This window comes from Vipera ursinii, assembly GCF_947247035.1.
Source record: "Vipera ursinii genome assembly, chromosome: 3".
Taxonomy (NCBI): Eukaryota; Metazoa; Chordata; class Lepidosauria; order Squamata; family Viperidae; genus Vipera; species Vipera ursinii.
This window is the reverse complement of record NC_139516.1, coordinates 192894494-192913225: the sequence shown is the minus strand read 5'-3', so window position 1 is coordinate 192913225 and position 18732 is coordinate 192894494. Positions and strand designations below refer to the sequence as shown.

Genomic DNA, 18732 nt, shown 5'->3' with positions numbered 1-18732 from the left:
ATTTTGCTTGTCAGAAGGTCACTAAAGGTCACAAAATCTCATGGGATTGTAAATAGGATAACATCGGAGGAACCATGTACATTACATTCCTTGGAGCAAAATATAATAGTTTCTGGAAAATATGGAACACTGCAAGCATCTTAAATATGAGTCAGTTGCCAAGCGTCTGAATTTTGCTCATGTGACCATGGCGATGCCAAGATGGTCTTAAATGTGAAAAGTGGTCATAAGTCACTTTTTTCAGTGCCACTGTAACTTTGAATGATCACTAAAAGATCTGCTGTAAGTCAAGGACTATCTGTATTGATTTTCTGCAAGACGATATAAGATTAGCATTGAAGTAACTGATGTTTTTACAAGAGAAATTGAACTTTGTTTCTGAATACTAACAATCATGTATATGTATATAAAGGACTATATCACATACTGACCAGATTCTTTTGTACTAAAACTTCCACACGTAACAATTGTGAAATAATATTGAAAATTTGTATCCTTGAAGAGATTTCCCAAGTGCAATTTGTATATAATTTATAGTGTTTGTTATGCATGTCTATATTCTGGTATTGATTAGAGATCACACTGTGTGCGTCCCTGTTCTTAGAATTTTTGTTAAAGAAATAATGGGATACAACTAAAGATGTGGCCTAATTAAATCTTGACATACAATATTGATTAGAGATCACACTGTGTGCTTCCCTGTTCTTAGATATTTTGTTAAAGAAATAATGGGATACAACTAAAGATGTGGCCTAATTAAATCTTGACATACAATAAATTTAGTTGTTTTCATTTTTTTAAACTGCTGTCTTTTGTCTTCTGAATTCTCTTATGTTTGGAAAAATCACGTTTTAAAACTTTACAAAGTAATATATCTCCCTGGATCAGTTGAGTCAATGACTTTCTCTCATGAGATTGTAAACAAGATAACATGGGAGGAACCATATACATTGCACTCCTTGGAGTAAAATATAACAGTTTTCTTGAAGATATGTTCTAAATAATCTTGCATTATTTATTTATTTATGATCTAGATTGATAAGGCTGTCCAACAGTGATAATGTGACTCTGTGTAAACAAACAGTAAATCAACAAATAAAAAAACCCAAACCATATACAGGTGTGGTTTAACAATTGTGTTGAATAACATTCTGTTTGCAAATATGACAATAATAAATGGCAATAAAAGGTACATTTTCCAACCAATGGGATCATTTACAACAACACAAGCCTTCAGTGTGAAACTGACTAAGATCTGATCAGTTTCAGGCAGCATTTGCAAGCTGGCTAGAGTATTCTAATCAACTAGGTAGGGTCATAGAGTTGAGTTTGTTATCTTGTAATTAGTATTTTTTTTAGGGATCTGCTGTGCTGCAGAAAAAGGCAGTTGAGGAAGAGATGGCTTGTTTAAGCAGTCTCTCCTCCCTGCAAGGGGGCAAAAAAGGGAAAACAATCAGGTTCAAAGGACACTGTATGAGAGCACTCTCTTTGGATGAGACAAGAGCAACTGCTGATCTTTGCAGCATCTCTCTTTTTCTTAGTCACCTGGTTTGCTTAGTCGACTGTGTTGCTTAGCAAGGATTTCTGCATTCCTTATATGAGGACTACCTGTAACACTGAAATATGTACAAAAATATTTTTTAAATCCAAAATCTAAAATGACAACCATCACGCATTGAACTAAGCCATAAAGTGATTTGATTGAGTTTAGCATATTGTGGGAACCCAGTCATTGTGGTTTACTCTGCAAACATTGTTTAAATGAATCATGGCTTGAACCAAAACAAAATTAAACAACATTCTTTTCTGTGGCCTTTGTTTTTCTCTTGTTGTGTAGCTTGAGAACTACATTGTGGAAAACATGAAGTCAGAAATGGCCCAGCTGCAGCAGAATGCTGTCCAAAATCACACAGCCACCATGCTGGAAATAGGAACCAGCCTTCTCAGCCAGACAGCAGAACAGACAAGAAAACTCACTGATGTTGAAACACAAGTAAGTAGTCACAATTACGTTCACCAGAACATTGACTATGGTAACATAATTTCCTTTCCCTTTCCCCAAATAATACTTTTTGACTGAAGTAGTCAAGAAGGTGATCAGTTTGACTGTGAGCTACATATATTAGCTTATATAGGGAGGTAGTCAGTTTTTGATTAAGATAAAAACTTTTAGAGTGCATACTGAACAGTAGAAATGTCAAAGTAAATAAAATCCTAATGGTTGTCCATATTAGGTCTATATGAGACATTGAGTCATTATCCTAGCTGGGTAAATCTCCTTACTTTATATTTTTATAGGACTTCTAAGTCATCCTTGCAGCTAATTCCATGGGTATATTTACACATTGAAGGGTGTTCAATACTTGGCCTGTATTTGCTTGAAGTCAACTGAAAAGCTATTCTCACTGAAATTATCAACTAACTGATCAAAATTCTTTCCATTTTTAATATGCTAGAAAAGCTAGCATTGACAGGAAAATGTTAGAATCCTTCCTGATAAGGACGAGTGGCTTTCTTGCATTGTTCTGTGGTTTGGTCAGTCTATTTTCAATTGGTCCATGATTCTGCTTAACAGGAAAATGTCTAAACCTAATGGGCAAGTGGGTGGTGGAAGAAATATGCCTTACTTTCCAATGAATCATCTTTTTCAAAGGGTGTAATATGCTTCTAAGATAAGGAGCCATCAGAAGTGAATTTATAAATCAGATGAAAAGAAAGGACAGCACAAAACAATACAGTATTCGTAGATGCACTACTACGATTTTTGATATTCTGCTTTAATGATGAAGAATCTTTTCTCTGGATCCTGCTAAAGCAATATCCAAAGTCTTGATCAACCAGCATTTAATCACATCAAAATTGCCTTTCGGCTATGGTTTCTTAATAAAACAAATGTGCCCTAGAAACATCCCACATATGTGCAAAAAATTCAAGATTAAGATTATTTTGATGCAAGTCTTTTTTTACATTTTACAAATTCTATGCTACTGCAGTGTGATAACAATACAAAGAATGGAAGGAACTGAAAGCTGAAGCAAAGATGTAGGGCCAGTTCAGAGACATTGATGTGATCATCCTGTGTCCAGGAATACCTAGGATAAATCATAAGGGGGCTACTTAATTGAAGGTTATCTAAATCCTATATTCCAATATAGCCATTATTCATCACCTAAATGAGAGTTGGCTATAATATCAAAGGAGATAGGTCAATTTTGCTGCTTTTCAGGCTGTAATTGACTCACTGCTATATAAAAGGCTAAGATGTCCAGACAACATATGGTTAATTCAAGGACATGCTGGGAACTCATCAAAAACAGGACTGGTGTCAGAAGGGAAGAGAGAGATAATTCCTTAGTATCAGAATTTCAAATTCTGAAATTCCATTGGTCCAAACTCATTGGACATCCTTTCATTATTGTTTGTCCTTTGATTTTATCTTTCAGTTCACAATTCATGATTCCTTACCATTCTTTTCCACTTACAGATTTGAGCACATGGTATCTAACAGTTGCTTTATTTTAGACTGTCTACTTTAAACAAATACATTCATAACTGTAATCATTACATGGGCAATTCACATACCACCCGAGTGTATGAGATGGACACACAAACACACACACACACACACATAATCAATCTTCAACCTTGAACTATATATGCAATATCCTTTCCATAATTATTACTTTGATGTATATCAACATATGGAATAACCAAGATCAGTTACCCAAGGGGAAAAAACAACAATTTAGTCTAGCTAGAGATAGTGTACACATGGTGATGACAAGCCTTGTTTAAGCTCTCAGCTTCTTTTGTTTTCTAGAGAAGATATAATAAAAAATTTCATATGAAGTGGACTTAGCTTATGGGTAATGGGATATTAATGCAGGAAATCTTTGGAACAAAAAGTCTTGCATTTTTGTATTTATAACATAATGAAGAATGGAGACTACATTATAGTTTTACACTGTATTAAAAGGAATCAAGCACATCAAAACTCAACCATTGTGTCTTGAGTATATTCTATGTCTTATATTACTGCCGGGGTACAGTTGCTAGTTTTTCTTTTGTAATCCAACAGTCCCAGTACTCATTGAGAAAGCAAGATTTTAGTTTAATGGCTTTCTATGGCACTTTCTCACCATATGAAGAAAACATATGGGCATGTTCAAGACATAAAATATAGATATTTGACTCTATTGCTCTCTTTAAGATGTTTTTTAAAGTAACATATGAAGACTAAATTGTGCAAGAGATAAAAATCATCCAGTGCTCCAACTTTTCATCTCAATGTTTTTGTTTTGTGTGACAAGAGAGAGTGAGAGTGAGAGTGAACTCGATTAAAAGGTCAAATCTGGCTCAGTCACCAGAACTGGAGGACAAATCATGCTTTGCAAAGATTGTTTGGAGGTGGAAGATACTTATAATGAAATCTACCAGATCCTCTGCATGGATTGCCGCTGTGACTATGTAGGAACCTAACCATCAGATTGCAAGAACACAAGTGAGTGGTCAGATGAGGAGATTAGAATGAACAAGGACATAGATTCAATTTCTCAGCTACTAAGATTATTGGCCAAGCAGGTACAAAGACAGGGAAATGGGAAATGGACCCCTTGTTAGTCAACAGGAATGCTGATTTACCACCAGCTTAACAGGTACTTGGCAGCACAAGGAAACAATAGCCAACAATAGCCAACAACTTAATAACCAGCCATCAACACCCCAATCAACCAATAAGAAGCCACAACCAACTGGGCACCACATAAATATATAGAATAATCCAAAGCACACATTCTAGTAAAGAGAAGTTCCTTGAGGATGGGCTCCAGCATGAGTACAAAAGCTCAGAAGACTAAACCTCTGGTCCCGGTGACCAGCCCAGATTGGATCCTGCAACATTATCCTGAGACATGAATATTTGCCTTCATTTGTGTATTAAAGGGTTTGCAGTGCAAATTGGACAAAGTTGCAGGTTATCTATAAAGATATTTACATTACAAGACAAATATATCTTAACACATTATAAGGTCCAGGATAGAAAGAGCTAGGACAAACTAAATATGAGGAAATAAATGAATTGTTCATACAATTCCAATCACTATATAGTATAGCCTGCATTTCTTAGTTAATATTGACTTACTCTGCTACTGCTTTTCATTCATGGGAGGTTGGATAGATATGCTATGTACTACTAGAACACATGCATTAAGTAACCATTATCCATTTTCAGACAGGTAGCCATCATTTATGCAATATTATTTAGTTGGACTCCCCAAAACCCATTTTATTAATGGAGCTGTTGAATACAAAACTCATCCTTAAATAATACTTAAAGTTGATGAAAATTGCCTCCCTGTGTAAACCATACTTTTAGAAGGAAAACTGTGGTGGAATGGAGGCAAAAACAGGAGAATCAGTAAATGTTTCCATAAATTCTCAGATATATGACTTCTTCTGCATTGTTCTCTTGTTGTGTGTAGAAAAGTGGTCTTGTGTTTTGTCAATTTAACTATTTTTTGTTTCTACAATCTAGGAATGTTATTTTTTTAGTGTAGATTGAGAATGGAAACAGTTGGCATTAAGGAAATATAGAGAGGAATGCAGACTTCTCTTATGGAGATACATACTATCTAGGATGATGAAAATGCTATAAATAAATAAAGACCAAATATAGCAAAAGGGATACCATGGGATAATGATATATTAGAAATTGTGTTTATAGAGCAATATTGGAATCTGGTTTCTTTCATTTAAAAACTGAATTCAGCCTGGCAGGTTTCTCAGACCTGAAAGTTCAATTTGAAAATGAACACTAAAAATCCTGTACTACTTGCTACTGTTACTGAATAAGATATATCAATGAGGTATCTATATAAGGTGCATTGAATATATTGATCAAGATGATAGTTATGAAACAGATTGCTTTTGATATGTGTCTATCTTCAGTGAGCTTATTTTAACATTAATCTGTTTTTTCATTTGAACTAACAACTATTTATTGTGTCGCCTCAATTTATTGCAAGGTTTTTTGGTTGTCTGCCTTCTTCAGGTTCTTAATCAAACATCCCGGCTTGAAATCCAACTGCTAGAAAATTCCTTATCTACTTACAAGCTGGAGAAACAGTTGCTCCAACAGACCCATGAAATCTTGAAAATCCATGAGAAAAACAGGTGAGGATAAAATGAATGGTATGAACTTATAGTCTTCGATCTCCAAAGTGAGATGTTTTCTTCTAGAAAATGCTGATTTGTCTCCAAGAGTGTTCCATTATTTATATCATAACAAATCAATCCAAAAATTTCTGCAGTGGTTTGTGCATCTGCAGGGGTATCTCATCCAGAACAAGTATTGTCAAGGACATGTTCTACTTTTGACTACCACCAAGTCAACTACCAAGAGAACATTTCCATAAACTTGTAATTTTCTTTCTTTGTGGAATTTCTTTACTTGGAGAAGCATTTGTCTATGTTAGTTGTCATCTGGGAGCCTTCCCCAGAAAACCGTTTTGCTTCCACTGAATGACATTCTGAAAACTATTCAAAACCTGCTTGTTTTCCCAGGCTTTGAGATAGGATGATTGTTGGGACCCTATGTTTTTTGTGATATTGAATTAGCCTTCTGGACAGCTCTTTTTCTTTATATATAATTATACGTTTTTCTTTTAACTGTAGGCTGCCAAGAGTCATTAAGGAGGTGGGCACCCTCCAAACTGAATGAATGAAGAATGAATGAATGAAATGATGTAATCCAGACAAAACTGTATATATATTTCAAACAGCACTTTGTTTCTATAAAAATTTGTGTGAAGCATCTCTAAAAAGAGTCAAAGTGCCCCATTTCTAAATGAGGGAGCAACAGTCACAGAATTTTTCTCTGCTTACGTAAAGTAGATACTATTCACCTACAGAACATGCACAACTGCTTTGTGGAGGTGGGGTGACTTACCCCCACGGAATATTTTCCATACCAAAGCAGAATAAGGTTTCTCTGAAAAGTGAAGCATTTGGGTGTTGATTGTGTAATTCCCACACACACAAACACAAAAATACTGTATATCCTAGAAAAAATACATCCTTGTAAACTGCAAGTTGAAATCACTTAATTGACAATTCTATGGAGATTGCAACACAGACATGCTTCTATTTTTATTTACAAGATAGGGAGAGCATAGAGATCATGATTTTAAATGCACTGCAGTCCCTTATTCATGAGTGGCCATAGGAAGCATCTACAGTTTCTTTTGTATAATTAAATGCTGTGTGTGAGTGTGTGTGTGTGTGTGTGTGTGTGTGTGTGTGTGCATGCAGACCTTCTCCCTAAGGTCATATGAAAGCTTAGGGTATGGGCACATAACTTATCTCTATATTTGTGGTACAGTTTGTGTATACAATATGTGGGGGTCTACTCAGGTGAGTGCTTGTGTACTGTCTGCTATATATGTGTCTGTGTTTCTGCTAGCTCAAAGTGCACTTTGAGTGTTCTTTCTTTTAAATATATATATTTTCATTTGAATTCTTCCTCCCTCATGGAGAGATGGGATGGAAAGGACCTACATGCAACTGATCTGACGTTCCCCTGTCACTTTCCATATGCTGGTTGCTGGTGTAAGTCACAATTCAGAAGCTTTCCCCACCTCCCTCAGATTGTTTTGGCCTTTTCCTTTTTCTGTCCTTCTTCAGTAAAAGGCAGTTGGCAAGCCCCTGTGTCACATAATAAAGATCTTTTGAAACTTATCTGAACTTGAAAAGTGAATTGCTTCATTCCACTGGGAATGCTGTGGAATAGCCTGAGGCACAAATGGATAGAGGGAGTTCACTTCTCCGTTTCTGGGCTTGTGGTTTCATGCATTTTAATAATTGAAAGGAGGAAAGGCCTGTCTTTGGAGAATGGTAATGAATTATTAAGATAAACAACCAATGATTATAGTGTCCATACATTCCTGAAAAATGACAGGGCTAACTTGTGAGCTAGTAGCCTCCTGCTGTTTTGGATTATCTCTCCCACAATTCTCAGTCATTGGCTGTGTCATATGAGCTTAAGATGCTTGTAGGACACTTGTCTCTCCTGGGTAGAGCATGTTGTTAGTATCACAAAATTCTTAGCCAGTGGAGAGAAGTCTAAGTAGCTTCAGCTAACATGGTCAAGATCCAACCAACTCAACCTGTATACTGCCTCCCTCTCCATTATCTGTGTATCATTTTTCTTTTGATGTATCCTTTTTAATTAGAATGGTTGGAAATTAATGGCATTTTTCTTCCTTTTTTTAAAGTGGTAACCCTTCAAAAGCCATAGTGTAAAGCTTACAATATACCCTAGTTAAACTGTTTAGAACTTTGTGTTGTTGTTGTTTTTAAAAAAGGCAAGGTCTCCGAAAAAGGCAGACAAAAATTTAAGTCTGACCTTCCTCTATTTTGCCTCACATTTTGAAACACTAGATATCATCAGGATCATCACTACATTTAAAAAAAACGCTAAAAACTGACTAGGAAGGGATAGCCTTCAAATAATTAGGATGAAAGAATGCTCAGGCAAAAGATATTTGCAGCATGTAAGTATAATGTTCTGTCTCCTTCCTTAACATCTTTCATGTTAAAATATTGTGGAAAATGGAAGACATTATATATTGGATGTTGTTTAAAAAGTAAACATACCTACCATTACAAATCTCTGCCATATTTATTATATCAATTTACAGTACATGATAAAACAAGACATTCTGCTGGAAAACTCTACAACGAATAAATTGCTATTTTTAATTAATTTAAGGTTTGATTCGAACAACTTCCCACTATATGTTGATCAGCTTTGGTTTAGCATATGGTATGAACATATTCAATTATGGTTTATTTGATAATCCATGCCTGGATAAACCATGATAATGGGCTGAATGAATCCAGTCATACTATGCCATAAAAATTGAAGGCAAATTATGAGTTTTAAAGATCAACGTTAAATTGGGTGTGTTAGACCTATGAGCTTCTGCTGTGCAGCTAGATTTGTACTTATCAGAAAATATCTAGCCACTACTTGTCCTTTAAACCTGATCTTACATTTTGGAGGGAATGAAATGAAACAGAACAGAATGGAACGGAACAGAACAGAATATCTTTGATTCATATAGCTAGTTAGTCCAGGATATTCAATGTTAAACAGTATGTTTTTATAAAAAATGAGTTTAAGTAGAAACTCATTGCCATATGATTAAATAACAAGATATAAAAGTAGTGATTTTATTAGTAGTTTATTAATAGCTATTGCTAGGTATTACGCCATGCACGTGACAACTACACTGGTTTCTGACACAAGCAGCTCTCTTTCAGTTTCAATGTGGTTTTTATTTTTCCAGTAACACAGGAATCTATATTTCTGTAGGAAGCAGAATATTAAATACTGGTATTAAATCTGTAATGAAGATAAAAAAGCCACATTATAACTGTACAAAAGGGAGATATAACCCCTCTTCCCTCATTATTACTATAACTTTGTGCTATATGTAGCTGATAGCTGTTAATATATTCCTTTAGTAAGATCTTACAATCTGCATCTGTTAAAATGTTCAAAGTATTTATTTAGTTTCATTGTAATATTTTTTTAAAAAAATTACATCCAGTATCTTTAGCAGATTTGCGGATTCAGTGGTCTCTTTTGCTCTCTCTAATATACACACTAATAGACATATATAACACCGAAGGTCTATGATAGTTAATGAACAAACAACATGTGGATGCTATTATATCCCCAGACTCAGTTGAATGACTTGTGTTTAAGGCATTTTGCCACAGAACTGTTCTCCATAAGAAAAACAATAAGAGGACCCTTGAGATGTATGTGAATAAGTGGAGAGTGAGGGGATCTCAAATTAAATCTTAAATCACACATAGATCTCTGGCTGGTTAGTGTGAGGATATAACATTATTTTTGGCCCACAGATGCAAAAGAGCAGTCAGCAGAGGAGAGATACTTATAACTTTTTAACCAGAACAGGAAGATTTTACTACTTAAATTTCCAACCAGTGCCAAATGGAAAGTTGGCATGAGGGAGGTTCTTATGACCCTAAGTTTTTATGCAGATATTGGGCAACTGTTAGAAATGCATCACCACAGCCAATGGTGAAATACTGCAGCCATGTTATGAAGGCTTTTTTGTTCTTAGTCACCTCTGTGATCAGGTGACTAGAAATAAAGTTGACGCTAACTGGACTTAAGCCCAAATGCAAGATGAATCCCATAGCACTGATCTTACAAGTACTATTCATAGAGCTATATTTGTCTCCAACTTTTGTCAAATCTGCCCTGGAGAAGAATTCCCAGTTTACCCAAGGAGTTTATGAACTTTCCTTCCTAGTCTCCCAGCTGCAATTCCTTTTTCTATACTTGGCTCAATAATGGCTCTAACCACAGGAAGAAAGAAGACCTGATCTTTTAAGCTTTTATTCAGTGCATAGACAAGTGGGGCAGAAAAGAAACATGAATTTATACAGAAAAATGTCTTTTTTGAGAAGAAGAAAAATCGTAGGCATCTATGTATTTAGAAATGAAGTTCCAGCTCATAATTTGCCTATCTCAGCTATTCTTCTACACTAACTAAAGTCTTTTCTCCCAGCAATGTCACAGGTCCCCTACCTCACCTGACACTAGTAGCAAAAATAGACATTGTTCAAATAGATGTTTACAAGCCCTGCTCCTTCCCCTCTCCCTTGCAAACTGCCAGGCAAACTTAAAGAATAAAGTAGATGATAAAGTAAATAGCAATGTTCAGTAAACAAACAAAATCCTGTAAAGAGTTTCAAGTACGAGTCACGGCTCAATGAAGATGTTTCCAATAAAGATTAGTGAGGAAACTAGTTTTCTGAATTTCTCAGGAGAAAGAGAGATTGAAAGATCATCCACAAATTCTCTAAATGTGGTTCCTCACAAGGAGATCAAAGTGCCTTGCAAGAGTTGAGTTGATGACATCTTTGCTCTCAGCAGTGGTGGAGATAAAGCCAGGCAAACTCATTTTCTAATAATTATTTTTGAATGTTCAATTTAATCATTTAGTGGATATTAGAGACATTCAAACAGCAAGCTTAATTTGACATCTGGTGAGTTTTACTTTCTTTGGATTTAAGAAATCTTAAATAAAGGCTCAAAAATTTGCAAGTTAAATTTAATTACACAAGCAAGTGTCCCATTAATGGATAACAGTGAAGAAGGAAGTGGATGACAAGAAAAGGAAAATATTGTGTTTCATCATATATGTATAATAATACAATATTTATTTTGTGCACATTTTTTCCACTGTTATTATTTATTAGATTTATATGGTAATATTTCTCCAAAAATGTGAAATTACTTCTAACAAAGAGCTGACACTCTTTAAAAATTATGAATCAGATTAAATCTTTCAGCATTCTATATCATAAGGAAAGAAGGCAAAAGGGCTAAAACAAAATACAATAAAATGTTAAATTGAATTATATGAAGGACTATTTTGATTTTGATTTTTAAAGGAAGTTCCTCTTTTGAAAATACATAAGCTAGCTTCATGGAAAGAATGCTGGCTGGGTGAAATATGAAGTTGGTGTCACTTCTAATTTTCTCTTTGGAAAAACCTTTGTATATTTTACTTTGATTACCTCTTTCAAATCATTTTTCATTTCCATAGTCTCTAAAGACATTATGTACCTCATATAACCTTGCATTTGGAGAACATTGAGGATGCTTTCATTCTTCTGACATTATATAAAGAAACTAAATCGTTTTAGTAAAATCAGTTTTTCTTAAGTTAAAATACCTTCAACCCTTAATACATTTGTGTGTGTAGATAAAGAGGAAATATTCTCCAAGGGACTTGGCTATATTTCTCGTATATGAAGAGAAATGAAATCTTATATGACCATATTTTGCATAGCTTCCACTTTTGCAGTTTCATTTTAAAACTGTCATCTTAATAAAATGTGTGCATTTTGTTTTATTTTTGCTTTTTATTTTCCATATGGCTATTGCCATTCTAGTCATCTTTATTCTTTGCCTGGATATTAGTTTTCAGATGGGAAGTAATCCATATTGCACTGCTAAGTGTCAGGTTATGGCCAAAGCAGAACAGCAAAATGGAGCAGACAGTGGAGAATATCCAGGAATAGGTCTGGAGTATGTTCTTCACTGGGTTTTTGGATGCTAGGAGTACCAGTGGGGAGGAGGTGGGAAAGAGACTAGCCCCTTCCTTTTTATGTGTGATGCTTGATATTTTTTGAGCAGCCTTACCCTTCAGACACTCTAGTTTCAAATCTTTTTCATTTGAAATTCCCTCTATTTTTTATGAGGCTTGTACAAAAGTTTAATAAGTTTGTTTTGTGACACTTTTGCTTAAAAACAATTACTAATCTGAGATATTATGAAGTGGAATAAAATCACGAATAGGGTAAGGAAAATATATAGGGATTTTTTTTCCTTTCTCTTTCAAAAAACGATAAACCAGGAATTGTCCACTGAAGGTGGTAGGATAGAGATTTAGAACCAAAGAAAAACCAAGGAAGGACAAGAATGAAAACAAGTAGGGATCTGTATTGCTGTATTTGGAAATGTTAAGGACTGAAGTATCCTGGACTTACATCTGTTAGTATAACTCTAATAGCAGCACCTGCCAAATTTATATTTTCTTAAGCATTAGGGGAAAATATTTTTAATGCCAGTTATTTTCATTTGTGAATAGCTTAAAGTTGTTTCTCTGCTGTTGCTGAGTTTTAATTATTATGACTCATTAAATTTATATGCCTTATAATTCCCAGTGACTTGGGGGAACTTTATCTCTTTTAGTTATATAGCATGCTGTTGTTCTTTTATTTTGTTGAGGTTTGTTTTATTGTTGAGCTGTCCTGAATACAATATTTGTGAGTGAATCATGATCTACATACACATAATTAAATAATCTTCTGCAGGCTGTTTCCTTCTCTTTCTCTGTATCTGCATATGTGTGTTTGTGTGTTGTGTGTAGGAATAGAATAGGTCTTTTGCAAAGGGACGTGGTGGCTCAGTGGGTTAGGACGCTGAGCTTGTCGATCAGAAGGTCGGCAGTTTGGCGGGTCAAATCCCGAGTGCCGCCTGTTACTTGTCCCAGCTTCTGCCAACCTAGCAGTTCGAAAGCATGTAAAAATGCAAGTAGAAAAATAGGGACCACTACGGTGGGAAGGTAACAGCGTTCCGTGCGCCTTTGACGTCTAGTCATGCCGGCCACATGACCACAGAGATGTCCTCGGACAAGCACTGGCTCTTTGGCTTTGAAACGGAGATGAGCACCAGCCCCTAGAGTCGGAAACGACTAGCACACATGTGCAGGGGAACCTTTACCTTTGCAAAGCCAGATTTTGAAGACAGGTGATAGGTCAGCTGTACTTAACCACTCTCCTAGATTGGGAATATGTCTGGGTGGCATAAGGTTCAGGAAAGCTAAATTAGACACAAAGAGGTCTTGATCCATTCCACATGCATAATCCATATGCATAATCTCCAATCTCTGCTACCTATTCATTCATGCTAAAACAAACATGTGACATTGAAATGTGTTTGTTTCCCCAGTCTATTGGAACACAAGATTCTTGAAATGGAAGAAAGGCATAAAGAGGAACTAGATACACTAAAAGAGGAAAAAGAGAACTTGCAAGTTTTGGTATCTCGTCAAAGCTACATTATCCAAGAACTTGAGAGGCAACTAAGTAAAGCAACAACCAATAACAGCATTATGCAGAAGCAACAACTTGAACTCATGGACACAGTCCACAGCCTGGTCAGCATTTGTTCTAAAGATGGAGGTAAGATGGTATCAGTTTGAAAAATAAACAGGAATAAATTGATTGAATATATTTAGTGCAATGAATTACTTTATTCATTCCAGTATACAATTTCCCAAACTAGTTTTATTTATTTATTTATTTTAATCCCATTTATATCCCGCCCTTCTCTGAAAACTCAGGGCGGCTTACAATCTAAGAAGCACAAATCAATGTGCTTAGCAATAGCCTTCATTCTATGTATATACCTGCTTATTAGGGCTTTCACACCCCTCCAAGCGGCATTAGTACAAAGTCAGCTTATTGCCCCCAACAATCTGGGTCCTCATTTTACCTACCTGGGAAGGATGGAAGGCTGAGTCAACCTTGAGCCTGGTGGGATGCAAACCTGCACTAATTGCAGGCAGCTGGTGTTACTTAAGGAGGCATTAGCCCACTGCTCCACCAAGGCTCTTAATGGAAGAAGAAGGAAGTTAATGGAAGAAGAAGGAAGGGACAAAAAAATGTGCCTGTATTTCCATAACTAATGCCAATGGGCTGTGTGGGTTGATATTGATGATTGTAGAACAGCAACATTGGGAGCAGGTATATAAGTTCCCCTTCCAGTCTAAGAGCTAAAACATTTTATCTGTTTTCCTTGAGAGTATAAAATCCTTTGATTTGACTACATTAAAGTGATGCATTTTGGAGTGGAAGGAGAACAAGCCATTGCTAATGGTCTGGACTGGTCTGGTAGTATGAAAAGAGAACATTGGGTATCAGGTGCTAAAACCATGGAAAATATTGAGATCTTATTAAGCAGATTTATTGTTCCTCATTTATAGACAGAAATCTTGCCAAATTAAAGCAGACTAGTTTGCATTAAAAACATAAACAATGAGAACTATTAGAGAGGAGTAACCTTCTCCCTCTTGTTCTCACATAAATTATCTAGACTGTGTTGTCTCTTGCTGCTCTGGAATGCACTGCTTCCCTCCTAGGAACCCAGACAATTTTCTAGCATATTGGGTGAGGCTTGCTGGTTCTTGAGAAATTTTATCTGTGAATTCTGATAATTTTCAGATGATTTTTCTTTGCCAGACTTGGGTTAAACATTGAAGTTTGACTCTTGCCATATTGCAGATTGTACAGATCATGTGGTCCTTAAACTTTTGCTCATCTGTATTCTTATTCTGGTAGTCATTTGACAAATCGATCCAGTCTACTCAGACCAGTGTGGGCAATCAGTGGAGGTCCTGATGTTGTTTGAAAGAAAAATGGCACCAACTGTAGCTAGCCTGGCCCATACCAAAAGGTGCTATTTAAAGTGCCTCCATTCCCTAGCCTGATAAAAATGCAGATCCCTTTTATTAAAGTGCTACACCCTTCCAGAGTCAATTGGATTGTCTCTGTTGGTATCTCCCAGACCTAAATACCACATTTTGTTTTGTATTGTGTTTTTAAACTGTGGTTACATTGAATTTAAAAATATGATCTAATTAGAATTTTAAAATAACATCTTCTATAAACTTGATTATTCTATATTACTATAATGCAGGGGTGTCAAACTCAATTTCATTGAGGGCTGCATCAGCATTGTGGTTGCCCTCAGGGGGCTGGATGGGTGTGACCTGGGTGGGCGTGGCCTACTGGGTGGGCGTGGCTAAAGTGCATATGGCCTATGGGGTGGGCATGGCCAGCTCTACATCATTCATATTTACGGTGCCTATGGGGGCCTGGGCAGGAGTGGGACAGATCTGAGGGTCTCTGGCAGGAGGAAGGTCTCTGGGCCAGGGCTGAGGCAGTGGGGGCCATCCCCTCACTGTTTTCAGGATGGCTTTGCGGGCCGCATGAAACCACTTCATGGGCCGGATCTGGCCCCTGGGCCTTGTGTTTGACATGTCTGCTATAATGGGTGAAGGAGGAATACTGTATATCATTCTGAAGCTGAGAAAATATCCCTCTTATCCTAATTTCCTTCCCAAAATATTTGAGGTGAGTCAACAGTAGTATTTTTTCACATCACATCACATATTTATTTGATCAATGATCAGAACAATAAAAGAATAGGACAACAAAATTGCATTATGATAATGTAGCATAGTAAACTTTTTAAACTTTGTGTAAAATTCTAATAACATACTAGAAAGCAAAACTCACCAGGGGCATAATATTTATTATTTGTTACAGCAAATCTAATTCTGTAGTAATTTCTTTAGATACTTTTAATAGCTGTGACACCAAATTTAGTTCCATTAAATGTGATGTTAGGCTTAGGCTAATAAGAGGAAAGCAAGATAAAACTTATCTGATTTTCCTGTCTTGTATTACAAGGGAGAGATGAGAGATTGAGGGATACTTTGATAATATGCACAGTGCACAAGACAAGTTGGGTGGTTTTTATCAAGTTTGAATTGTGGTGATAGGTTCTTCTGGAAAAAGGAATTTTAGCTAATCCACCACTGAGAACTGCTGTAGGTAATATATCATGTCTGACTCTGAAAAAGGGATTGCTGCTGTGTATGGGATATAAGTGTGGTTAAAAATCTACATGATTTCCATCTAGGGCATTTTAAATGTTCCTTGATATGATTTAAGCTAAATTCATTCCATTGTTTAGCATCCAATAATCTGGTTTTCACAATTTGACAGGTCATTTTATATTCTAAAGACAATAGCAGGTCAAGAGAGAGGCCGAAAAGGCATATTTTTTTGAGGACTAATAGGTACCAAGAGCTTTGAAACTGATCTGTCAACATTAGAAGGATCAATCCTGCTGAGGGAAAATGGCATTTGAGCCAAAAAATTAAATATGTACAGCCATGCCTTTGCCTCTACTTTCAGTGATTTTTCCTACCCAAGGAATGCATTTGATATACATTTTTATCCATGGAAAAGTGATCGTATAAACCTGGTTTGGACCATTTCTGGAGTTTCATAATCAGGGAATTGGCCTAAATGTGTTCTATAAAACATCTGGATTATAAATTTGGCCTCAAATAACTGAAATGCAGCAGGAATATGTTCCTTGCCTTGGGCCTGAAAGAAACGCTAGGTTGTTCCTGAACTCTTTAGGGCTAATTGTTTCATGCAATCTATATGACCTCCAAAAATCAATAGCAGGTAGGACAATCAGTAAATATTTCAAACTCTTTAAGTTGTTCTATTTCATTTCCTGAAATAGTCTTCTTATGTTTTTTAAATTTTTTTTAGCAAAGACTACTATTACTTTCATTTTCTGCTAATTAATTGCCTATGGGTTTTTTTATAACTGTTGAGGTTGCTCTAAGTCTACTCATATGTCCTTTTGGTGTTCATGAAGTCCATAAATGAAGACACAGACTCAGATTTTCCAAAAGTCATTGTTATGTTAATCTAGTTCATATCCAAGTCATGCTTATTAGCTTCCACTGGTGGATGACAAGTTTTGAAATACTATTGGGAATAAATATCATATGATTAGATCTATATCCCTTATTCTTTGCAGACCAAAACTGTTCATTCCATACTGTTATTCTACACCAATACTCAGGCTTTTTTGTTGACTTTGCTTTGGGGTTTCAGACAATCTGGAATCATATATCAGTCAATAATAAATATGATATCATCAGGTGGTCAAAAGCATTCAGCAGTAATGCAATATGGTTATGGAGAATTGAAATCCTCATATAATTTTGAACAAGGGTGCTCCTGTTGACAGCATTTAGCCAATGCACAGTAGGAAATTATCCAACATTTTAGTAAGGGAAAGATTGCACAATTGAAAAAAAGAGATGAATAAAGTTTTGTTTATGTTTGGGCCTGCTCAGGGATTTAGAAATAGCTATATTATGTTATGACTGAATAATAGATGGGGAATGGCTACAGCATACTTTCTCTTTAAAAATAGTTATAACAATGTGAAACAGATATAACACAAATATAATTTTATAACTTGAATATAATTCAGTTCTTACTAAATAGCACTGACTTGAGAAAAGATCTTTATAAATAGCTTCACTGAATTTAAATTATCTAATTGACATTCATTGGGTAGAAATATGTGTATTACAGAGTAATCCTAGACAAGATATATACCGTATGTATAATGTTTTACGGTGCAGAAAGGTTATCATACGGTTTGTAGTAAGATCTTATATTTTCTTAACATCAAATATTTTTCAACCCACTATTCTTACTTCAACTTATTTCAGCTTAGTTTTCTGTTTTCTCTTCTTGAGTAAGCGGTATTAAATAATGTATATATTTTCCCCAATTTTCATAAGTAGAATACATATTGAACTCCAGATGGCATCGGACCTCCGATCCTTCCGTCGCGGGTTGAAGACCCACTTGTTCGAGTTAGCTGGTCTGGCCTGAAGGGGAATATGGGTTTTCTAACTGGTTTTATTATTTTTTATTGCTGTATTTTAATTGGGCATGGTTTAATTCTCTTTTAATTTTTGTATACCTATTTATATATGCCCTGTGAACCGCCCTGAGTCCCTAGGGAGAAGGGCGGTATAGAAATCCAATAAAACCAAACTAAACTAAACATGTTTTAAGTTGGATAAACGTTACTAATTTTTTAACTTAGTCTACACAATAATCTTTGCTGTATTCTATTGCAATGACTGCTAATATAACATCAATGCACAAGTTAAGATAGGCAAGAAAATGGTAAGTGAGCACCTGTCCAGCCTAGATGAGTTCAAATCACCAGTACCAGATGGATTATACCCCAAGGTTCACAAGGAACTGGCAGATGTGCTCTCAGAACCACTGAACTATATTTTTCAAAGATCCTGGAGCACTGGGGAACTACCAGAGGACTGGAAAAGAGCTGATATAGTTCCCATCTTCAAAAAAGGGGGAAAATGGATCCAGGAAATTACAGACCTATCAGTCTGACCTCAATACCTGGGAAGATTCTGGAAAACATAATCAAACAATGAATCAGTGAGCACCTAGAGGCAAACAAAATCATTACTAAAGCCAACATGA

At 35.8% G+C, this 18732-nt stretch overlaps 1 protein-coding gene across 1 annotated transcript in view; it reads left to right on the top strand.

The window, feature by feature from the left end:
- ANGPT1 (angiopoietin 1) overlaps positions 1–18732 on the top strand; it is a gene marked incomplete at its 3' end in the record, with an annotated part of 125940 nt that overhangs the window by 62623 nt on the left and 44585 nt on the right. The window contains exons 2-4 of the mRNA XM_083361242.1: positions 1838–1993; positions 6050–6171; positions 13559–13791. Of these exons, the coding sequence (XP_083217368.1) occupies positions 1838–1993; positions 6050–6171; positions 13559–13791 (511 nt within the window). The remainder of the gene's footprint in view (positions 1–1837; positions 1994–6049; positions 6172–13558; positions 13792–18732) is intronic.